Genomic DNA, 24,652 nt, shown 5'->3' with positions numbered 1-24,652 from the left:
TCATTCACGTGTGAATCAAAAGGGAGGTCAAGCGGCATTTGGTGCAGCGGGTTTACTACAATGTCAGGGACTTTGTCGAGTGCTCTGGTCAGACTAGCTTATATTGAGCTTTATGTTAAGACTAGCCACCTATGTAAGCTTTAGTTTATTTTATTTTAGCATTGACAAAAACTTTAATGCTATTTTAATTAATCTGACGTTTTTATATTCAATTTTATTAGGCTATTCTAAAAATCACTTCATGTAATTAATTAACTATTACATATTATTGTTGACGCTATTTTTCAGTGTTATACTGTCTGACAATAAAGAATTTCTGATTTCTGATTTAATTGAGGGGTTGTCGATGCGCGTATTTTGCATTTACAATACTGTCGCATTGCACAAACTCACGTGTTCTTTTAACACTCTATTACGGATATATTTATAAATATTAATAGCGTATAAACTTATGTACACCATTCCTATTAGAGAAAAATGATAATTTTAGGATCAAGTGCACTCTTTTCTTCCGAAGAAAACTCTCCAAACCATGTTTGGTTTAAACATAACCCAATTGTGTAAATATTTTAGGTTTTAATCATTGATTTTGTTTGGGAAAACTTACAATTTTTAACCAAAATACCAACAGTATACTCACTTACGGACGAGCAAACACAGCAGTTCCCATCAAAACACACAGTTTTTTTCAAATATATGTAATGTACAATTGAATTAAATTGTTCGACCCTCTCCCAGACTAATTCTTCAATGAAGTCATTCCCATAAATTATTGCCGGTGTAGTAAATAAATTGCTCATAAGCAAATCATTTTAGTGTCCTCGAATTTACAATTAACTAGCTGTGGCTTCGCACGCTTTTTTCAAAATTGAAGTCCTTACACTACCCTTGAATAAAAAACCAATTTTGGAATTAAGTGGGCATACATGTGTTGGTATATAGTATTCAAGTGTTCTTGGTTAAGAGTATCAGAGTTTAACCTGACTATTATATCGTGTATTCACGCCTAGGGAATTTCTGGTTCAAATTAATTACACATCCAACGTCACAGCTGGGTCAGACCTGTACCCCGATCAAGAAATACACAGGTCCCAGAAACATTCTTCGGTCAAAGGCGTTTACTTCTAGACTTAGTCAAATACGATATTTCCAGTACCATAGTAGAGATTGCCTTGTTTTCCTGATGAAGAAACAATATATACATACGTAGAACTGAGAAGCAAAAAAAAAAAAGTAAAGAATGTCTTATTTTACCAGGCGAAGTTAGGGCTAAGAAGCCCTCTCTAACACTTAACCTGGGGACCAACGGCTTAAAGGTGACTTCCGAACCACCACCAATGGCCGGGCAGGCGGGCGATCGCTCAGCGGTCACCTGTCCAAGCAACGCCTACTTCGGTTATAAGGTACCTACTTTCGGCTGTTTAAATCCAGTTATAGTACCACAGTTTAGTTTGCCCCGATCAAAAAACTTAATATTTCCAACGCCATTGTTGAATTTACCTTGTTGTCCCGATGAAGAAAAGTTACATACATACTTAGGAATGAGAAGCCTTTTACAGCCTAGGGGAAAATTCTACACATTTCATATGTACTTCCGGTTTAAGGAGGAAATCCTTATTACGTTCATGCAACATTCCACAGTAATGGATCGTTGAGGATGTTATTGTTGATTTTTCTGATTTGCCGTAAGCCAGTGTAAAACGCCATATCACAATGTTCCTTGACATTTTAATATGGCATTTGACCAATTTGTTGGAGTATCTTTTTTGAAAACATTCACATCTTAGTTCATTAAGGTTGATTTTGTAACAGTGTTTACATTGCAGCATTAAATTAGTTAAATTGGTCACTGGCGCAATCTGGAGTACAATTTAGATATTATTAATTTTTATTTGCAATCTGCATTATACTAGTGATCAAACAATGTACTATGTACTTAAAATTGTATAAAATTTAAATGTAAACAGGTCTTTAGACAATTTGTCAAACTTTAGCTGAAAGTGTCAACAGCTGTTTAGTGTCAGTTGAATTTCGATCATGAAACATAAATAGTACTATTTTTTCTTAATTCCAGGTTATTATTCTAATCTTTTCTTCATAAATAAACCTTCCCCGGATTTCAGTAAATATTTTTCAAAAGTAATTAAACGAATTAGACCATCCGTTCTCAAGATCAGAGCTTAGCAATACATTTTGTGATTCATTTTTATTTATAAGATTATATACAGGGGTGTCCATAAATCACATTTATCAAACTTCACACAAAATGTGCACTAACGACCTAACGTGTTTTAAAATGACAAAAATGAGCACGTAATCTTATCTGTTAAATTAAAAATTGGCTGATTATTAAACAGTAGATAAAAACCATAATAAATCTATTGATGTATTTTAAGTCAGACGGTACTCAGTAAAATCTTTCTGATTCGTTTATTATTTATCGTAGTGAAATTAATTTTGTATCAAAATGTTAATCTAAAAATAAACCATATTTTATCATTTTTTAAAATCTCTTCGTAAAATCTTTCGCTTTAAATTTGTTAGTTGAAAGTTTTATGTAGCCGCCATATTGAAACCTAATACGATTTCTTATGAAACTTTAAAACACAAGCAAACAGACAGACGATAAATAATTAAGCAAGACGTGACTAATCAAATAATTCTTTATTACCATTCAACATATTACAACCCTCATCATGAGTCAATAATGTATACATCATCCAATATATATAAAATAATTTGAACAATTAAAATGTATTTGTAAACTCCTTAACACTATAAGAAGACTTGGAAACTAAGAACTTTCTTAAACTCTCTTGAACCATATTGATAGTCATTTCCATCCTGAGGTAGACGGGGAGGGCGTTAAAAATATAACTGAATTATAAAACATTTGGTTTTTCAAAAAGATTTTATGATGCGGAATGTTAGATTTGTTTTTGTTTCTGAACTGAGATTTAGATTGTGGCACAGGGTGTTGAAAAAGTCCAGGGTTTTGTTGAAAGTAAAGTAGGATTTTTAAAATGTAAATTGAGGAAAAGGTAAGGATTTTTAATGAGTTGAATACTGTTCGCAAGAATCCATTGGCTGTGATGAGCTATTACTCCAACTGCTTTTTTGTAAAATAAAAATCTGTTTTATGTAACTATTTTCAGAACCCCAAACACCAACAGCATGAGAGATGTGCATAAATGAGAGCATAGTATGCGGAAAGCATCATGTAAGTGTTTGTAAAAGAAGACAATCTACGAAGGACAAATAATCCTGAGCACAACTTTGCAGCTACATTTTCTCTGTGAGAATAATAATTCAGTTTTCTATCTACTGAGATCACTAAGAATTTTACAAACTGATCAAATTCAACCACAACATCTCCAATGTGTAAGCTCAATGTATCCCTTGATCGAGGTGATTCTTTAAAATAGATTAATGGTTCTTTCAAGACATGCAGACAAGTGATCATAAAATAAATTATGTTCCTCAAAAGGAGAATAAAAGGGATTTGGTTTATAAACAACAACTAAGTGTATATGCAAACCATCGTACTCGAGTTTGGTATCTGCAAGCTCACAACCGCCTTCCAAGCAAAAGTTGTTTACGTGGACCACTTCATGATGGACAGAAGACTTAACGAGAATGTACACTCCTCCCTTTTGCAATACATCACGACAAAAAGATGTTACTTTTTTATAACTACTTAAATGGGCAGCCTCAACTTCATAATCTCTCTCTCTCTCTCTAAATGGTGCTCTAGTATACTAAAAAAAGTCAGGATTTTCACAGTGCAAGAGGGTCTCCAATGTATCAAGTTTATTTGCCATAACTTGCACATTTGATGGATTATTTTAAAACCTGGAACACTTTCTATGCCTCCAAGACCCTCAGAAGAATGGCTGTCAGGCTACTTTGTTCTTCGCCTGGATTGCATTTTCCGAATTCTGGAATACTCCGCCTCCATGATAACTCGTATCAGAGGTAACATCCAAATTCCTTTTGGAAAAGGCGACACCCGATTGTGAATCATTTGCAAAACCGGTCTCCAACACTTCCTAGGTTCCAGAGAACAACTTCGAAAATAATTTAACTAGCTGGAGGTTACCTCCCCTATCAAATGTCTACCTTCACGGGCCAAATTGTGCTTTTTTATCTGCCAATTAGCTTCAACCTGAAATTTTTAACACATCAACTCAAATTATTTACTGAAGAGGAAAGGGGCCTTATAACTGATATCAGATCGTATTAATATACTATTCAAAAATGTTACAGCAACGGGAAAATGTGTTTTCTCAGTATAAAACGAGCCTGCCATTGCCTGGAGAGCCTCCCGCTTACCATGGCCTCCATTGTCGCCTGCCCTCCCCTCTTAACATTCTTAAGATTATTAGCACCTATGTGAATATATATTATACATAAGTCATAGTTAATGTATTTTAAAAGTTTTTGCTTGATGTTGAGGATTTTTGCTCCTGGACAACATTCAACATAAGCTCCTCTTCTACGACTGAACTCGCCTGAATATCGACAAATGGAATCATATATTAAGAAAACTTTTTTCTTAAAATCATTACATTGAGGTCTACTTCTGGTTTCCCTAACAGTTACCCTTCTCTATATATAAAGGTAGCATTATGAATAACATTGAAACCACATTCATAGGCATTTCTGCTGGTAACAAAGGATTTCAAATATATTTGAGTCTAATATACCAAGTTTTATAACAACTTTGCGCGCAGGTTCACTGTTAACAGTGAGTCGAGATGGTAAGCTTCAGCCCTCGTTCTGTCTTATAAACAACAGTGACCAGTGACTCCCACTGTCGGAATGGTCTGCTTTTGCACTGTCATTAACACAAAGGAAACTATATTCACCAAAATAAAAATTCGATAACATTAACATATCATTTACGTCATTTTGACTCCCTAACTTAATAGTCTGAGTTGTATCCGGACCAAAAAATCTCATATCTTTTATACAGTGATCAGATTCATTGGTAATGTCATCAATGAATATTTTGACATCATCATCTAACAGAATATTTTATAATTTCTGTTAGATTGCTTTAGTTTGCTCATTAGTCTAATGATTTCGTCATCTACTAAATTTAACTTAAACCTGAGATTTTTTATCTGCTAGCAAACAGTTTTCTGCGTGATGTTGCTATACTGGCTTACTTATTTTTACCTTACAAATCAAATGGTGAAGTTTTATGGATTAATTTATGGACTTTATGGCTTTTTTAAAGCTTTATACCTTGTTTAAAATAATATTTCTCTATATATTTAGTGCAGTTTGCACAGGTAATATTTATACCAGAAACGTACTAGATCACTGTACATGTATTAGGCAAGAAATTGTTTTATGACAATAAAGAGATTTTATTTTCATTTCCTACGTGTTGTCAACATTCTAGAGCTGGAGAAGGCGGGATTTCCGACCAGGTCGATGACCACACTCTGGAGACAATTAGAATGTTCTCTTGTGAAAATAACAATCGTGACTTAAGACTTTACCAAGAAAGGACAGAATGTTGGCGACATATATCTTTTACAAAAGTGACTCACAGATAATAAGTAACAAATAATGATTTAAGATAGGCCCAGGACCCAATATTTGTGGACGCTCAGACAATGGCCGAGTGACAGAAGGGATTAGGCCGGTGAAAGCTGAACTCTGTACCCGCGCCTAGACAAGTGAGTCGGCTATTTTGACTCCAGGTTTCCCGGAGGCGACAATGGTCGGGGCCGGTTTTAGCATTGACACTTCAACCGTGACCTCCCCTAATTGGTGACAGACCCTCCGGCAAGCCTGGTGGACAGTTCTGCCGTACTTTGGCCGAAGGGCCATTGTCCACAAGATAATTGCCAGGCTGCGGGAAATTTCCATGTTTGTCGTCTATTTTTAGAACAAAAGTGGGACACCAGAACTTGTGCATAAAACCTAACAGGAACTACTGTACGACTCTTAATGACTCTATTAAATAAATTACTGTCTTAATAATATCATTCTTGTACACTAATAGAGTCCATTAAAAATGACGAATTGACAATACGTACTAATGTGAAAGAGCATTAGTGTTTTTCATCTGATGTTTGCACACTTAGGTATCCATAAAAGACAAGTTACGAGTTATACAATTTTTACTTTATATTATATCACTTGCTGGATCTTAAGATTTCCTAAAAGGATCACACATTTACTTGCCCTTCAAAGAACTAATTATTTAAACGCTCCATAGTTTAACGCACTAATCAAACAGGTGTTATCGTGGACTTGTGAAGGTTTGATGAACTGTCCTATAAAGTCTCATACAATTTTATAATATTTTTTTTGTTTAAGGACTCAATAAGTGACCATAACATCAGCTTGTCAAAATGTGTTACAAATTAACCACTGGATCAAATGGTTCTTGATCTCAGACACATTCGTAATAACAAGGCATTAACGACTTTTAAACCAAAATTGCAAACTAATAGGAAGTGAACCTTTCCGTTGCCTTTGACTGGTTACGACTTTGTAGTGATTTTTTGAACAAATTTTTGTATCCGTAATCACCTAACTATGCTGAACAAGAGAATTCTTGATGTTGTTTTTTTCACGAAGGGAAACTTTAACCATAGTCGAAACTGTTTGTTTAAAAATAAAGTATATTTAACTGACCGCAAATTTGCGCATCTGTAATTAGGCGCAGTTGCGATGTCCGCTTGCAATGTGCGATTTATCGATGTAATACAATTAAGACGCTTTACAAAATCTTCGGCTGTGGACATTTCTACGAGTTTGCAGAGTTGTTCATAAACATCGACAGATATTTTCCGCGTCCAGGCGAAACAAGGAAAGTCTCTTTGCTCCTTTTTCAGAAATATCTAAAAGTAGCTTACAGTCAATCGCAATGAAACAGTTAGCACGTCACAGACGCGCCTGTATATAGCTCGGTTACAACTGAAATATCCTGCGAGTTACCGACTCGAGGACACGGTGATACCTATTTACCCGCGAGTCGCCTAGCAACTCCCAGCTACGTCCCGACAATTCTGCGTGCGTCAGCCGCTCCTGTGGGAGTCAGAGCAGTTTTAGACTCCAATAACTGAACATTAATGTTATCCCGTTTTTATTATTAGCGTGGAAGAATTCGACTTTCTCGCCACGGCGTGGGGGCAGTTAAAACAACGCTTTAGTACCTTTATTAGTCGAAACCCTTAAATTAGGTCGCCGTTAAAAAAACAACAAACACGAAAATTTAAAGTGTTTCAAACTGGAAGGATTTTCCACGACAGTGGAAACCTGAATAAAACATGCCTTGGTACTTTTTACAATTTGTTCATTGTATTTTCAATCTGATTACAAAGTAACCGTCACACCGCTTCACCCATCTGTATTTGCATTTTTGTAAAATGTAAAAAAGGAATGGGCAATACAAGATTCACTCTGTAAAAAGTGACAATCAACTATTAAACAAGCAAAAGAATAGTTCGCATGCGTACTACATAATTAATTCTAGATAAATTCTGGAACAGTGTTCCTTAATATTCGTTTATATCATTATGCACCATGAAATACAATTTTGGTCTTGATTGATTCTTATTGTACTGGAATGTATATTGGCTTAAGGTTACGTACAGAAGAGGAATATTAATATTATTTGTGTATTCCTCGTATTTGAAATCAGGGCAACGAGTGCCTGAAACAAAGAAGAGGAAGTCAGTAAGCCAACCCACGTATACGATTATTCTATGTACAACACGCTATTACAATTACGGAGTGGGCGACAACTCCAGTGTCCGTGGCTGGACAATCCTGGAGACGTCTGGAAATCTTATCCTGGAGCCCGACTTTCTCGCTCGGGTGGTTGTTGGCTTGCTTTCTCTCTTGCTCTGTAGTCAGTCTACATCCGACTTCTACAATTAACTAAGAGGTTGGAAATGAGATGAAGTCGGCGATGATAATAATTCATCTGCAAAAGTTGGCGACAGTGTTACAATTACAATGGATGGTACCTTCAACCCACAATGCGTTTTGTTTGTACCGAATATAACGTGAAATACTGAAGAATTTAAATTTAAAGTACCAACTTTAAATTTGTTTAAGTATTGAATTAGTCTGCGTGATTATTAATACCCTTAATTAAGAAGTAGGATAATATTAACATCCTCCCCCCCCACCCAGAGAACTACAGTCAAAATATATATTTTATAAACGTTTAATGTAACCAAGAAACGTTGTGTCTAGTAGTATTTGCTAGACAGGAAACCTGCACAAAGATAAACTGAATTCTCTTATTAATTATTCGATTTGTTAACTGATTGACGAAGTAATCGTTAGATATAATGTGGGCGTACATGTAATGTTTGTGATTTACACAAATTGCACGCATTTCGATAGAATCAATAGAGACTTCCCAAATTACGTTATAAATTGGTAATATTTTTTCGATTCCGATTAAAATGTTTCGGTTGATATTTTGAAATCTTTAATGTATTATGTGGTGGTGACACTAGTAGCGGCTTAGGTATGGAAACTGTGGGAAAGTGATTAACAGTGATGGGTAACATGTGACGACCACTACTCACAATAAAAGATGTTAACTATGGACATTTTGTGTCTTTGAATCCAAATTAAAATAACTATAGACTTGTTATTTTACTCAAATTATTAGAGTCCACATACTTTGAAAAAGTGTTAGGAATTTCGACATTAAATAACTGTGTTTAAGCTAATAATCATAATAGTATTGATAACAGTTATACTGTACTTTGCCCACCAACAACATCGAAATTGTTAGATTTATAAGTTTAAGAGATTTCAGAAAACAATAATTATAATAAAGCAATGCCTCCTACGATATCGTATCGATGTTTGATTATTCCGTTTTGTAGATTTATTTCGTTAGATTATATTATAATTTCACGTTATTAGGCTCCAGTGTTCTTTTTTTCTATTCTTGTCACGTTTGGATTCGCATGCGTGGTTTAATGCTGAAGCATATGGTTGTTTGCTGTATTTAGGTTATGGCACAACTTAGTTAGAGCACAGAGAAGCATTATGGACTCGGCTGACGATGTTCCGTTTATCCAAAACCACGATGGGAAATCGCTCAGCAAGGACAAATGGAACACCACTACCGCCGCCCTTGGTCTTGTCTGACTTCGGGTATGCGGGCCAGGGACGCCGATTGTCATCATCTGGAGATAATGTCACAGAGAATACTCTCAGCTCTAAAGGTTTATATACCCGAGTTAGAACGTTATCGACAAATTAACCTGTAGAGCTACAATTAACTAAGAGGTCGGAAATTAGATGAAGTCGGCGATGATAATAATTCATCTGCAGCTTATATAGGCCTATTTCATTTATAAATATAAAGCAAACTATTCATGAAAAGTAACTTCCTGAGTTTACGAGGTAGGCTACCCGTTTTATGGCGCTTTCAACTAATCTACAACTTTCAACTATCATAACTGAAAAACCCGATTAAGACGAAATTAGCATGCAATACATGTAGAAGTCCACGTTTTTAGATTGTAATTTATAATTATATGAAACGCTTTTATTAAATTATTACATTCACTTTTACTCGTGACCAGATAGTTCAATAAATTTGCCTTGATTTGGTTTGTTAAACCACTTATAAAGATTGCATACAGTTACAAAGAAGATTAAGATTCAGGTTCAATTTGATTCAGCAAAATTTTAAAATAATAAAAATCTTTTGTACCATTGCATTGTGAATGTGTTATTTTACTGATTTCTCTCCACGCACTCAAAATGATAAGTAACGTAAGTCTCTGGTAATAACTTATTGATTGAAACTAGATCCCTGAATTTTTAGCTCTGGCGATAAAGTCCTGTTGTGTAAACATTCCTTCCTGCACGCAATGGTATAAATTAATAATTAATTACTTTTAACGCTATTTGGATAATTTGAGATCCTGTAAAAATAAATTTACTGGGCTGTAAAATGTGATTTCAAATATTACTATAAAATAGAACTATAATTAATCAAGTAACAAAATACGTTAAAATCAGTTTTAAACAAAAATACTTGATTAATCGAATATTTTAACGATGTGCCCAAACACCAAACAGTCGGCGCATGCGCGTGGATACGGCCTTGCGCGAGTTTCGGTGGAACAGCTGATCAAGGATGGTGGGGGGGGGGGGGGGCAGCGGTCGAGTGGGAGGGGAGGGACCGAAGGATGGCGCTGGCCTACAGCGGAGAGTCAGTTGTCTTCTGACAGTCGTAGCGGCAACTTGTGTCAGTTAGACGTTCGGGTCGATCCCATATTTTCACTAGTGAATATCGGTGTTCGATGTGAATATTGTTTGTGATATTACACCAATAGTGCTGTGCCGTGTTGTATCCACGTTTTAGTTGGATCGCAATATTGTTTGGCAGCGTGCATAATTTTGTGCAGTGATTCTAGTGATAGGTCATAGTACCTTGCCTGAGATTTTATAATTAATTATTAACATCAGTGTGCGAATAATTCTTTGCGTTGAAAAGTTTTGAATTGTGTATACATAACTGTGAGGTGGCGCCGATAGCGGACTCTGGCGGAACTAAGGACTGGAACGTGTCGAGTCGACCTACTTTTGTAAACACAGATTACCTCGCTGTCTTTTCTACCGGGACTCGTTAAAATTCCCGAGCGGTTCCCAAATTTTTCCCGACATTGCCAAGTAATACTACAAGTGATAGCCTGTGCCTTTCCTAAAATGGTCTGAGGACCGTGTTTCTTTTTGAGTTTGTAAATTTCCGATGGAAGCGATGGGTATTGATAAGAAAACGGACCACGAGAGCGGGTACTTCGAGGATTCAGAGTACGAAGGCTCGGTGAAGAGTGTGGACAGTGGCAGCCGGAAAAAGCCAAGAAGCAGCGACGAAAGCCCGGAACGACGTGTCAGTGAAGTGCCAAGTGATGCGAGTACGGTCCTCAACGAGTGTAATACACGCATCACCATCAGCGACGGCAGTGAGGATGACGGAGAGTACTACTTCCGTAGTGAGGAGCATCCCCGAGAGAGAGGTAGGCACTAAACATATGCATTCTATATATCAGTAGGTTGTCTCGCTAAGCTGCAACGTGACTCGCCTAGCTAAGCTGTTTACAATTCGGCCGAATGCCAGTTGATATTTAAAGTGATGTAAACAACTTGTAAGACGGCATTGCGTGCCATGCGCATGACTTCATTTACATGATTTTAGTATACTGTATACCGTTAATTTAAAGCAGAAAACTTTAAAAAATTTATGATTAATATGATTTTGAATTTGTTTCATAAATTGCAAGACATGTTTTTTATATTTTATTTTTAATTTAAAGACTAGGTGAGCTAAATTTTATTTTATATATAATATCTAAATCTTATTATAAGACCTTGTGGCATAAACCTGCAAAGGAGATGGTATCTCAACAAGTGAGAGATAACCTAAGGCGCCAATGCCGGCAACACGCGGACACTTCCGTACTGCAAACATTGCGTCTCCTAAGTTGTAGGCGCTTGACCTCCAATAAGTAGACAATTTGCTATTTGTTTTTAATATATATGCTAATTTCAACCGTAGTTTGGAGCATATCCAGCAAATTAGGGTTAATTTCATACGGTTTGTTAGTTTTTGTTTACAGTTGACCAACCTAGACAATATAATTTAAAATGAATTAATAATAACTCATTTACTGTACTGTAGAAATTTAAAAAAAAAATGATTCAGTACAACATAGTTTATATTTCCTGAATATGTCCATTAAATTTATCTACTACTGCCGATAAAATCCTATATTTGTCGATGAACATTAACGTTTTATGATAGACATCAATTAATAATACTGGTATATGTTTCATAACATTTTTAGTAATAAACTAATTTAAAGGAAGCATATTAAAAATTCAACAATTTAATGGAATTTGCTTCAGTAGCTTATTACTTTGTTAATTTTTTCAATGGTCAATTTGTGCATGACAGCCGGTATGTTGTTTATTATTGCAGACATGGCCTATATGAGAAGTTTATATAGATGTAAACGCTCATTGTTTTTATCATATTACATAGTGATATTATGAAATATCCCATAACTTTTAGAATTCATTAAATCGACCACCATATTGAAATTTACTTTAATGGATATATTTAAAATTTATGAATTTCTCCTGTATTATAAAAGTTGCTTAAGAACAAATTGTAGTAAATAATGTGAGAATTAAAAACTCCCCAGGCAGTCATGTTTTACGCTACTCATTAACTATTACTTTTTAAAATATTAAATTTATTTTTAATCCTGAAAGTTACCAAAAATATAGCCTATTTGAATAAGCTGTATTATAAATTGCAGCGTTTAAAATATTTATCGTTGGTGTTTAGTGCAATAGCCGAGATGAAAAGTATGCTAAATTTGAATTGACATCTTGATCAAGATCAATATATTATCTTTTCTGTTGCATGTGCACCATTTTATACTAATATTAAGGTAATTGTTGTTTCATCATATTGTTGATAAATCGTATGTTTATTATTGTGCACTTCTAAATATTATACGGTTGTCGTGCAGAATTGTTTATCAATTGATTCAAGTTTGATGGTTAACAAACCGAAATTATTAGCAATAGGCCAGTTGCATTATGGTTGTGTTATGATAGCCCCCAAAATTGTCAAGACGCCCCCCTCCATCACTAGGAAATGTTATCCACATTTTTATTAGGGAATGCTTTATTTACATTTGGCATTGGTCCAATAATTAAATTATTATTGGAATATATATATATATATATATATATATATATATATATATATATATATATATATATATATATATATATATATATTATTTGTGGGATAATTATCATTCTATCGGTCGAATCAATGCTGGTACAGTTAATAAGAAAGTGCACCGTGCCGCTGTAAACTGGGAGAAGCGAGGGAGACGGGCAAGTGGGTCTCAGGAAAGTCGACCAGGAACTGGGGACTGCTGTAGCAGCACCGGTTCACCTTCGTTGGAATGTCCAGTATAAGGACCGGGGCGCTCCGGTACTCTTCTAATCTTATCACCGGCCAGATATTCAAGAGACTCAATTAATATACTTATCGCATTTAAATATATTTAGCAGTTCGTTATTGCGTCCGGGAATAACGTGATGTCAAACTTTTACTGACAGTGGTTTTAATTACACGGCTGGTACTGCTTATTACCAATTTTATCGCTATAACGTCTCAGTTGTTTCCGGTGCAATCTATTTTGTTCAGAAAATATTTTTATTGTTTCTTTTATATCGCTTTAAGGTGATTTCCCGGAATACAGTAAAGATGGATTTTTTTCTTTTTACTCCTCATAAAATTAAAGACATTTAAGTAGGAAATAAAAACAATTTTCAAATCACGCCCAAACAAAACAGCTAAAGTTTAAAATTTTGACGTTATTTACAAGAGTTAGTCTATGGCTTATTGAAGTTTTAGTTTTCATTAGATACTAAAAAATATAATTCGTCACGAATAAATATTAAATCCCATATATTTTTCTTAAAAATCATATAATTTTAAAACAATTTATTAAATTAATAAAAACTTGTCAATCCCTCAAGCTAAGTAATGTATATTTTCGTCTATTTCTGTGTATTCAGATACTCTTATCTTTAAAGTATGTACATTTAACATTAAAAAAAATTGTTCGTGGTAAAATTGATAATAATTTAGCTTAATTAAATTTGTCTTCGTTTTATTCGATAGAAGATAGACAGTAGGGCGCTATGAGAGTAAATATTGCTATTGACAGATAATCCGGCAATAATCGCCTGGTTCCGACTTCCGTGTCTGGCACTGGTGAGAGGATATCGTCTTGTTGTGGGGGGGAGTGCATACAGCAACTCAAGACCTTGTCCTCGGCTCCTCGCCTCTGGATGGGCAAGGCCAGTTGTGGTTGTGTAATACGAAAGGTCAAGCTGTCTGTCGAACATAGCACACAACTGATTCACTACCGACTGAATACCTTCTTTCTTTTTCTCTGCGTGGATATAATGCTACTTCAAAATACTTTTTTATCTAGAGGCTCAGTTTTTTGTGTACATTTTATGAAATTTTATTAGTTCGGATTGTAAAAAAACTGGATTTTCTGACATTTACAAAAACTCACTAACACACTTCAACAAAAATCAGTAACGGTACGTTTCGAGATATGCTATCTGATATCTTCTTCAGGTGGATAACTGAGTTAGTTAGTTATTCACCTGAGAAAGAGATATGACTGCAGTTCTCTTAACGTAGTTCAACTGATTTTGACGCATCACTGAACGATGGTAAATGTCTGGGAGAAAATCATGTTTTTTTTTCATTAAAAAGTAGACCCAGTTAAAATTTATGTTTCCGATTTATTTTTCCGTATTGATTTTTCTTTTTACATAAAATTAATCAATTGAATGGTGAATCACTTGAATATTTATTTTAACGTCGGGGTGTTTTTATTTGCGTTCATTTATGTGATAAGATATAAGCCCGTAACAAATAAGCTCTAACAAAAACACCTTTCATCAGTGGAAAAGATCAGATTGTAGATCTCGAAACGTAGTGTTACTAACTTTTTTGTATCACTGAATGATGGAAAATGCTCAGAAAAAGTCAGATTCCTTCATCTCAAAAGTGGTATAAATTTGTATATTTTAATTTTTTTCTACATCAAATTTAATAAGTAAAATTTGAGACAAAATCACTTATATTTGTATTTAACATCAGGTTGTTTTCGTTTGCGCTCATTTAAGTAATAAACATTTTTGCCATAAAAGTTACTAGAAAATTCAATATGAAATGCTTTACTTTTATGAATATTGTTGCGTTATTACACATTAGTCCCTTTAGTTACTTGCAGAACGCCTCTGCAGATATACTTGCAGGTAGCGGGCCGGTTTGTCTAGACACAAGTTTTGAAGACAAGCAGGCAACCGGTGGGTGGACAGATCGTGGGGCGGGGGGCGGTCACTGCCTAATTAATATCTCGCAGAACTCAGCCGTCAAGGCTGCCTCAGCCACCGGACCGTTATCCCACTACAGCAGGCTGTGGCATTGGATTGGTCAACATAACCTCACTTTTTCAGCCGGTAGCTGCTGTCATAATATCTTATCAGCGCCCACTTTAAACCATCTAACCTAAAAGCCAATGAATGACCCGTTTGCTGTGGCATTGATTAAGAACCTAATGTCATGGCTGGTTATTTGTTTTTATTTTATTACTATTTGATTGATATAAAGCCTTCAAAACTAACTTCTACAATAGGTTTTTAATTAATTGATTTGATCAATAAAATTATGTTATTAATAAACGATTCGGAGAGTCTCTTACTTAACTCAAAATTCAGTTAGTTAAGCCCGTCAAGTTTCAATTAGTACTGTGCCTTCCAGAATAAAAATATTCAAATCATAATTAACGTAATAAAAATAACTTAAATTATTTTTATTTGTTGTAAGAAAGTATTGTGATTTTAGAAATAAACGTTGTTTTTATCTTAAGGAAAGAACTAGGATTTAAAATTTTTTTTAAACATCTATGGTCGTAACTAGATAACGGTACGTCAGGGTTTTTAATGGACTAATTATAGAATTTTGCGCGGTTTAATGCGGTAGAAGCTGATGGTATCGATGTGACAGGAGTATATGGCAGTGCCAGTTTATAGTGAGACTGTGCGCAACCGGGCGAAAGCGAAAGTGATAGGAGGCCGTGGGTGGGGGGTGGCTGGAAGGTGCCCCACTTTGCTGGCGAAAGTCTAGTTTATGACCTGACATTGGTCCTCTCCACTTTATGCGTCAAGGTTATACGATTATGTCTCAAATAACCAAGGCCTAGACTGTTGTTGGTAAAGTGAAATGTTTTACACTTGCATTGCGGTGTAAGATATATTTCAATCTATCTTCACATATATTTCTTCGGATTATTTATGCCATCAAACCTCAACTAGAATATTATTGGTTTTGAAACACTGTATTTATAGTCACTGTGGACAAAATTATATATAGACTGTTATCACTACTAACAATTCTAGTTACGTAGCTTTTATTCCGATAACCTCTGAGCTCCGGTCCAAGCGTAAAAGGGCCTTGTTCTATTTCAGACAACAACCTTCGGTAGCGTACTTCAATGTTTGTGTATAATTTCAAGTAAAATGCCGTACTTTGAATGTTCTTATCAGAAAGTTCATTTCTCTTGATTGTGTTGACGTGTGTTTTTAACATACATTTCTCGAAATTATTTCTTCGGCAGTACTTATAATCGAGTTATGGCGATTCGAACGTTTTCCATTGTAGCTCAAGTCTGGCTGGCAAGACCGGAAGTAATCCGTGTGTCCGCCAATTCTCATGGAATCAGCTGCGCCAACAAGAGCAAGCTTGATACAACCTAACTAACCTGTCTATCGCAGGCCTGTCGGAGGTTGCGCCTTGGCCTTCCCTTGTATTCGAGGCCTCCGTCATTGGCGTTTCACTTATCTCTTCTTTCGCTGGCGAACTTACAATGATTATGACTCGTTAGCATTATTTAACCGGATGTTGAATTTGCATATGTCCTTCCTGAGTTACGGAATAAGATAGACCTGATTTAAGTTAGGGGAATGATCATGTGTGATGAAAAAATACACAACTGTACGTGTAATAGTAAAAAACGGGGTTCCATTTGTTGCCAATTCGTTTTGTCGTCAGTTTGGTGATTAATTTAATTGGCTGGGGTAAACATTCGAGATCAGCTGTTTGTCCCACTGAGTTCTCAAACGAGACAGTTTTGTCGTACTACGACTACGATAGTCGACAGAGCGCTGTAGTTTGTTCGTTCCGGCCTTGGGTATTTTAGCTCCCACACGCTATTTTTAGAGTCGGGCCGGCCTATAGGCTACTGTTGTCAGCCGAATTAAATACTCAACACTCCAAGAATGTTTCGGTGAGCTTGTTTATAACGCAAGTGTGGAGAGCGTGTTTGTTTTCTTGAGAGTACCTACATTTCTAAATATACTTAGTGGAGATTATTATAAAATTTACAGGGTTTACCTTTTTGTGGTTGCTGGTTAACCATGCTACATATTTATAATAGAACTGCATAAGCTAGGTTTAATGTCAATTAATTAATTGTATGCTGTAAATCAAGCTATAAATGAACCAAAATGAGAAAGAGCTGACTTAAGATAGCAACATTTCGGAGAAAAAATTAAGAGTGACCGGAATTAAATAATTTATCAGTTAAATTTTAGCCGTATTCATTAAACGACGGATAAGCGACTTCGCAATTGACTATTCCAGAAACAACCGGACGGTCAGTCGTAGCTGCCAAACCAGACCACGCAAGTCCAAGGTTTCGGTTGCCCAATACGACACAATTCCTGCGGTACCACGCCGTGCCGCCCGCACCCGCTAGCGGTCCGCAGCGCACTTTCACTCTCACTTTCCCTCTCACCGACACCTCTTCCTCCTCAATTAGCCCAGTTTCCCGCCAGCGCACGCATCGTTACGCGCACGGTCCCACATACACGTGCACGTACACGGGGTTGCCTACGACGGTGGCGCAACCGCTCCAGCTTTCTCTTGGCGATAATAGGAGAGGGCTTGTAGACCGACCGGTAGAGACTGACTTGTTCGGCACGGATTTTAGGTCATCACATCATACCTTGACACAGTTGCTGCATCAAGGCCTTTCATGTGTACCAGTCGGTTAAGGTTGCAATGAATCGCAACTCCTTTTTCGCCGCAACTTCTTCATCATAGGCCATATGCAAACATCCTTCCCAACCTCTCCCTTCCAGCTTTCGCAACCCCCTTTATAGCGACCCTTTCAAGAACCTTCCTTTCCATTGGGGACTGAAATGTTTTTACAATTTCTCCTCAGAAAACGTTACTGACAGCACTTTAAAATAATGATTCCTTTAAAAGTTCCCACAAAATCTTTTCCAATTATTTTTATTCTTATATTAAATTACATACAAATTAAGTGATTTAATATTCACACCAGTGCGTGGCAAAGTAGGAAGACCGGAAACAACGGAAGTCTCCGAAGGCCGTAGGAAGGCCTCTCCTTTCTCCCGTTGTCTGCGGGTGAATTCAGTTACTTCACATTTACCCGTGAGTGCGAGTGAGAGCGCCCGGTGCAGAACGGGGTCAGTAGGTCACATGAGAGGAAACGTTGCGCCAACCATAGCTTGCACCGCCTCTAGGCCTACTTCCTTATAGGTTAGATGTCTGTAATCGGTCTCAAGGACACTGACGTATCAGCTGGTTATTGCAAATCTTTTACGTGGTCCTCGCATTTATATTCAATTTACTCGAATTAATAATATCAAGTAGGCTTCGCAAATCAATCAGGTGGAACAGGTATCTTCAATTAAAAATAAATTGCTGTTGTGTTTTAATGAAAGATAAAAATTACCATGCATAAACAATGGTTAATACGTAGTTTGGAGAGTTTCAAAAAACAATAATTGACAGTCGAGTCAAAACCACGTAATAATACGTGCAGTTATCATTATTTATAAATAATTCTATAATATTTTAGTTTTAATTCATTTTAATGTCTTCTATAAATATTGGTAAAGCTAAAACCAGATATGCTATATTTAGACTTGCCAATAGTCCCTCTGTTGTGTAACTACATATATGTACTGAATTATGATTGAAGACAACAATAGTTGCAGCAGTAGAAGTAGTACATTCGAGACCCACCGCCTGACTTTAGCGTATACAGGTCAGTAGGTTAGGTTAGTAGGGCGCTGTAAGTGTGGTGTCAAGCACACAAGTGTTAAATATTCACAGTAACATCCTCTTAGTATCTACCATCGTCGTCACCTACATAAACAAGATTGTGGTCGGTTATATCATTCCACATTGGCTTGTTAAAATAATAATTGGCCACGATTAACACGATGGATAGGACACAACCACTGTCTGACAACGTGTTTTACATAATAATATGGTAATGCAAAGTGAATCTCGCCTTGCAAATATTGGCAACGGCAATACACTTGTCAGTAATGTGAGGAAATATGACGACAAATAGTGCAGAGCCGGCCAAGAATGTACGACCTTGGTTGTCACACGCGCGCGCACGCGCCTGCCATCGAGGCAAGGTGATCCCAGGCCCAGGCTATTGCAGCGAACATAACCTACGAACCGATCAGCTGACCGGAACTTCCAAGTAGGCATAACCTAAAAATGGTTTGTTATACAGAAGGATGTACTACATCTTAACTTTTTTATCCGAACAGTACATGTATAATACATATTTAGAGTAATAATTAAAACTGTGAAAAAATTTAGAATATCAAATGGGATTAGTTCTATTCGTTTTAGAAACAAGAAATGATTTTGCTTATCCTAAACGGTAGTATCACTACTAAAAGTGTGTATGTTTTTTTATAATGGTCTAAGCAAAAGTATGTGTTTTTCCTCAAAGCGCGCAATTTTACTTTAAACGTAGATAACCTCCAAGAATCGAGATCAACTAGTAGGAAACACATAGTCAACACAGTTTCTCGGTAATGTTTATTTCTTCTCTCCAACAGAGAAGTGATGTTATAATGAATGGATAAGCTTGGGACTGTGCCAATCGAGCCAGTTGTCGGAACTCCTGTGGGATTCCTGCAAGTTCTGCGTGTGTACTGCTAGTTCACTATAGCCTATCTGCAGCGCTGTGGCGCGGTTAAGCTACTACCCAAGGACGCTCGACCTTGCCCGCCGTGTCGTCGTCTTTTATAACAATTACCCAGAGGTCACCTGCGCTGCGCAAGGCGTCTGCGCAGTGTAAACAAATTTGCCGGACTCGTTTTTCTCCTTCGATAGAAGGATGCTTCGAACTTCTTTACCCAGCTGCGTGATTCACATACGGAGAAAAAGAGCCCAAACAAGACCACCACCATAACAGCGTAGTAAACAAGGGTTCTTATAAATTTGGGGAAAAATCGTGAATTCATTATTGCTCCTGTAAAAAAGTGTATTATCTTCGTAAACGCCATTCTAAATTCTTTGAGTTACTTTGACTATTAAAGCCAAATTTCACAATGGGTAATGTTTTAAGTACAATTTGAATCCGTACCGAATGAAACGGAAAATTTATATGTTGATTTCGTACTAATTTTACGGTAAAATTACATTCCAGATTTTCAGCTATAAAATATGTAATCAGGATTCGTGAATTTGGTAATGAAAAACAAGGGATATTACACCTGTCAAACTGTATAACATACACTCCCTGGATCTATAAATACTCAATCAGTGTTCATGTTCTGAACAAATTGCCACCAGGAATTCTCCTCTGATTAGGCAACTGCTGTAAATGTTTACAACCGGAATGGCATACAGCGATCAGTGACACGAGTTTCCAAACAGAATGTGCTCGTGCTATAAATAGAAGGGTCTACGGCCATGTGGTTATTTCCGAGTCTTTTGTACGCAGAAGCGTCCTCGCGTACTTCCACCAGAGGAGAACGTAATCCCCATTTCTAATTATGAACTCAATTCCAAAGTAGAGGTTTTGAAGCAAAATAATGCCCCGATCACTAATACACCTCGGAACGATACACAGGAAGTGTCTTAAATTAATTCAATCCAAAATACGGATACTTCAGAGTCAACGCATACTTTAAAGTAATGAAGAGTGTATTGTAGTTGTAAGTTCCTCGTATACAGTGTAAAGGCTCGCAAGGGGACGGCCACAGATGGGAGTCAGAGTCGTCGTCTCCCTTATCTCTCTGCTGATAACTGTGAGTGCTGCTGCCTGAGTGTTGACCCCGGACCTAGAACTAGAAGCTACACTCTACCAAATCTGTCACCCTTTTCACAAAAGAAATCTCAAGCTACATGCTTGTCGTGAATGTTGCATCAATGTTTCCTGTGTACAAAAATAATTAAGGTTGTGTTTCTGTTTCAGTTAACCTGACGTGTGCCGGACGTGTGGATATGTCCTGCTTCGACCTGCTCAAAGTCCTTGGCACTGGTGGTGAGTACCAATTACACTCCATTAGTAGAAATTAGAAACTCAATTTTATTTAATTATATTAAAGGAGTACTCGTTGTTTTTTATCGCTTTGTAACGTCAAGTTGTTTCATTGAGAGAGAAATGGGGGAAATCCAATGTGGTATAAAATGTCTGGTTCATTTAAAACTCTTTACTTTGCACAAGCTAAAATTCAATGTAGATCTATGAAGTACTCGTAAAATTAGAGTGTTACATTGTCAACGGAGAAAAAAAAGCTATAGTGCACTGGTTTATGAGGAAGGTCATAAAATATTACAATTCATTGTCACTAGCTGTATTCAAATACAATACTCGGTTATATCTGTACAACTATTAATTGTAAGAACGAACCAAGCAGGCGGTTGAATATGCTGATAAGATAACGCGTGTATATCGCCCCACGAGACAAGTATTCGGTGTTATCGCACAGCCTTCCATCCGCTGTTGTCTTATCACACCTTGCGGCGATTGTCGTCTGATAATCCACTGTAATTGTGCCCTGATTATCACGCCAGTATCAGGTCACTTATTCATTACATGATTAATTCTATAAATATTGCTGGTTTTAATTTACCCTAATTTTGAGGCCTGCAAATGATTAACTTCATCCTAGAAAATGTAAATGTAATATTCCAAATCCAATTAAAAAGTTGTTAAGTAAATAGTTTAAAATCACAATATTCAGACAGTCAATGCCAGGGTGAATGCCTCAACGTGGCGGTGGTGATTGGTGAACGACACGTGACGGCGGGGGGCGTGGAAGGGCAGGATCAATGGCTGGGGGTGCATTGCCTCTGGCTGCAGGCGTTATTCGCTACTCTACGGGGGGCAGAGATAATAAACTCGGTCTCTCTCAACTCGCCCGCCGCCTTTTACTAGTTATTGAGGCTATTCACTCATCTATCCTCTACCAGTAATGACCCCACTCATCACTCTAATAATGATTGGCGACACTTTGTGTAACACAACTGTGGCGAAATGTTTGCTTAAATAAATTATTTTAAACAGTTGTCAACTTGTCATAGTAGAGATTTCAAATATGAATAAATTCAGATGTAAAAACTTTATTTTAAATTTCAGTAATTATTTCATCTTCCTGCCAACTTAGTAATTAGTAATCAGAATTTTTAGTTCTTGTGCTTTAAATTTAAATGTAATTCCGGGGGAATATTTCATTCAGGCGAATGTTGCCTTTAATCCTTCTGCCAATTGCAATGATTTGGGTGATAGACGGATGGGGCGGACGGGCGAGGCGCGCCATACTGTCCGCTAACTGGCACTAATTGATAGTGAAGTGATACCGTGAATGGGGCCTACACACACACATAACTGGGATAGTTGGGTCATTGAGAGTGGCCCGGCGCGGGGCGGCGCAGTGGCGGGTGAATGTCCTCAATTACCTGCGACTCCGATGTGAGTTGCGAGGCGCAACAGGGATAACGGAACCGACACCGGGCAGCGTGCCGGCTCTGCACATCTTCCCGCGGGTGATATACATGTAGCACGTGCGATACCGTGGTGTACTTGTCACCGTCAACGGTCTGGTATTCTTGTCAGCATGCTTGATCTGAGTAGAATAATGTACAGTTAGTGCTCCAACGCTGGGTTTGGTTGATTTCCAGTATGAAATTCAGTCAGTTGTGAAAAGGAATACAATAATTGATCCAATTTTAGATAGTTTAGTTTTGTATTTTTCGGAATTAAAGCTTCAGAAAAAATCTTTAATGTAGTCTATTAGTCTCGTTCTGTGATGCAATAGATACTATTTAGTGTATTGTACAGCTAGTGAATTTAGAACTCTTCAGAAAACACAGTAGGATAACGATAGGTCGGTAATGACACATGTTGTTGTTGGCTCCAGTAGCAGTGAAGCTCGCCAGGTTCCACTTGTTCGCATAGCACACTTTCTCAGCGGATCCCGACATGCGGGGCGGACCGGGACAATTCACTTCTCTTCCTCCCCGTATCGGTTTCGCCGACCACAACCTTGCACCGCTTGACGGCTCTCCAGTTACCGTTTTATTCTCATCCACTCACCCTCATCTCCTGACACGTGGAACACACTTAACATTGCTCGTGCGATTTATTAATAAGTTATTAATTTAATTAATAATTAATTAAAATAATAATTAATAATTATTAATTTAAAGTTTTCATTAATCTTATCTTTACTTACGTACAACTTCATTAATAAAGAATTACTGTAGCGTTTTTATAATTCAAAAAAAACTTTACTCGTTTCCTTAAATGCCTCGATAATTTCTGTAATATTGCACTTTGACATTATAAAGCGAACCACAATAGCGAACAAGAGTTTCTTATCCTAACATAATTTTAAAACATCCCTCTAATCTCTGCTCTCCTCGGGTCCTCCCCCCCCCATACCATGGGAAGCCAGATTGGGCAAGAGTCGGACCACCCCTAGGTGACACCTTGTGATTGGGTAACGTTACCTGCAGACAGACGACGGACAGGAAGCGACAGCAGGGGTGCAGGAGCAGGACACGCGATGCCAGGTCCTTGAACCCTCCTCGGATCGCCGCACACCCCTGTTACTGTGTTAGGATACCGATGTAATTGCAGCTTTCCTGTTTTGAATGTCCGTGCAATTTTTCGTCCCGGAATATTCCATAGAGAACGCGTTCAATTGCTGACCTTTTGTTGTTGTATACATAACGCACCTTTTTTTCTTTTCTAAAGTAGTCTTTATTCGGTTAATTACACTATTGTCCAAGTAATATTTAAAAGTTTCAACATATTCAATAATCACATGATCACATTTTGCGACCTCGAAATCTTATTTGTGAGAACTGTGTATGGTTAATGAGCTTAAACTTTATTTTATAACGTGCTAGTTCTGGTATTTCTCTACAAAAATTATGTTGAGGTAATTTTGTACAAACGTAGAAGTTAAGTTTGTTTTGCCTTTGTTCCTACTTGGTAACAAGACAGTGATGACATCTCTCCGAACTGAATGTCTGGTGTCTGGCTGGCTCGTGTATTTATGGCTAGAACTTCCCTCTTGCTTTATACTTTGGGGGCGACAACCTCTGCTTTGCTCACACCCTCCTGACCGGTTTTTCGTCCTCGGGTCATTATTGCAAGAGTATATGAGCTGGGTGAAGCAATGTGACAAAACCATTGGGTAACTCTGGCTAATCTAAGTATTGCCTCTTGGGATAGAATATTAGATAAGTGAGGTCCTTCAAACGAGAAGTATAACATGCATTGAAGATTGATCTGTAGAAAGGGCTGGCTATTTTTATGCCAGAATGGGGCAAGTACAGTCGGTGAATCACAGGAGAAACCTGCTGTTTGCTGGTGTGTCGCTTTATCTTATCTCTCGGTGCAGTCCAATATGGCTGCCTCTTCTGTCTCTCTCGCACGTCGCCGATTGATGGCCGTAGCGCTGTTCGGCTTCAAGGACCCTTGATTTGGATTTATCGTAGGTACTCCAAATCGACGACTTTGGACAATTTTTTTCTGCGTGTTTTTGAATGTTGCATCAGCGCAAGGAAAGATCTGGTTACGGCCATATATAAGACTATTGCTTTATCTACAACAGATGTAGGAACACTCTGTATTTGTGATCTGACTATGAGGAAGATCGGTAGTGAGTGCAGACTAGAGTAGCGGAGCCAGGGACGAGACTGCAGGCTCGGCTATTGACCTCCCCACGTGCTGGCCTG

At 37.3% G+C, this 24,652-nt stretch overlaps 1 protein-coding gene across 3 annotated transcripts in view; it reads left to right on the top strand.

The window, feature by feature from the left end:
- The window catches only part of LOC124365061 (ribosomal protein S6 kinase alpha-5-like), a 299,623-nt gene that overhangs the window by 241,351 nt on the left and 33,620 nt on the right, over positions 1-24,652 (top strand). Inside the window, exons 1-2 of one of the 3 annotated variants that reach the window (XM_046820977.1) lie at positions 10,220-11,024; positions 20,877-20,945. In XM_046820977.1, the coding sequence (XP_046676933.1) occupies positions 10,757-11,024; positions 20,877-20,945 (337 nt within the window). In that variant the 5' untranslated portion in view covers positions 10,220-10,756. Of the gene's footprint in view, positions 1-10,219; positions 11,025-20,876; positions 20,946-24,652 lie in introns of those variants that run through there. The other 2 variants (XM_046820978.1, XM_046820979.1) reach the window with 2 other exon arrangements.

Source organism: Homalodisca vitripennis, chromosome 6, assembly GCF_021130785.1.
Source record: "Homalodisca vitripennis isolate AUS2020 chromosome 6, UT_GWSS_2.1, whole genome shotgun sequence".
Taxonomy (NCBI): domain Eukaryota; kingdom Metazoa; phylum Arthropoda; class Insecta; order Hemiptera; family Cicadellidae; genus Homalodisca; species Homalodisca vitripennis.
Note: the sequence above shows the minus strand (reverse complement) of the source record. Positions and strands in the feature narration are given on the sequence as shown.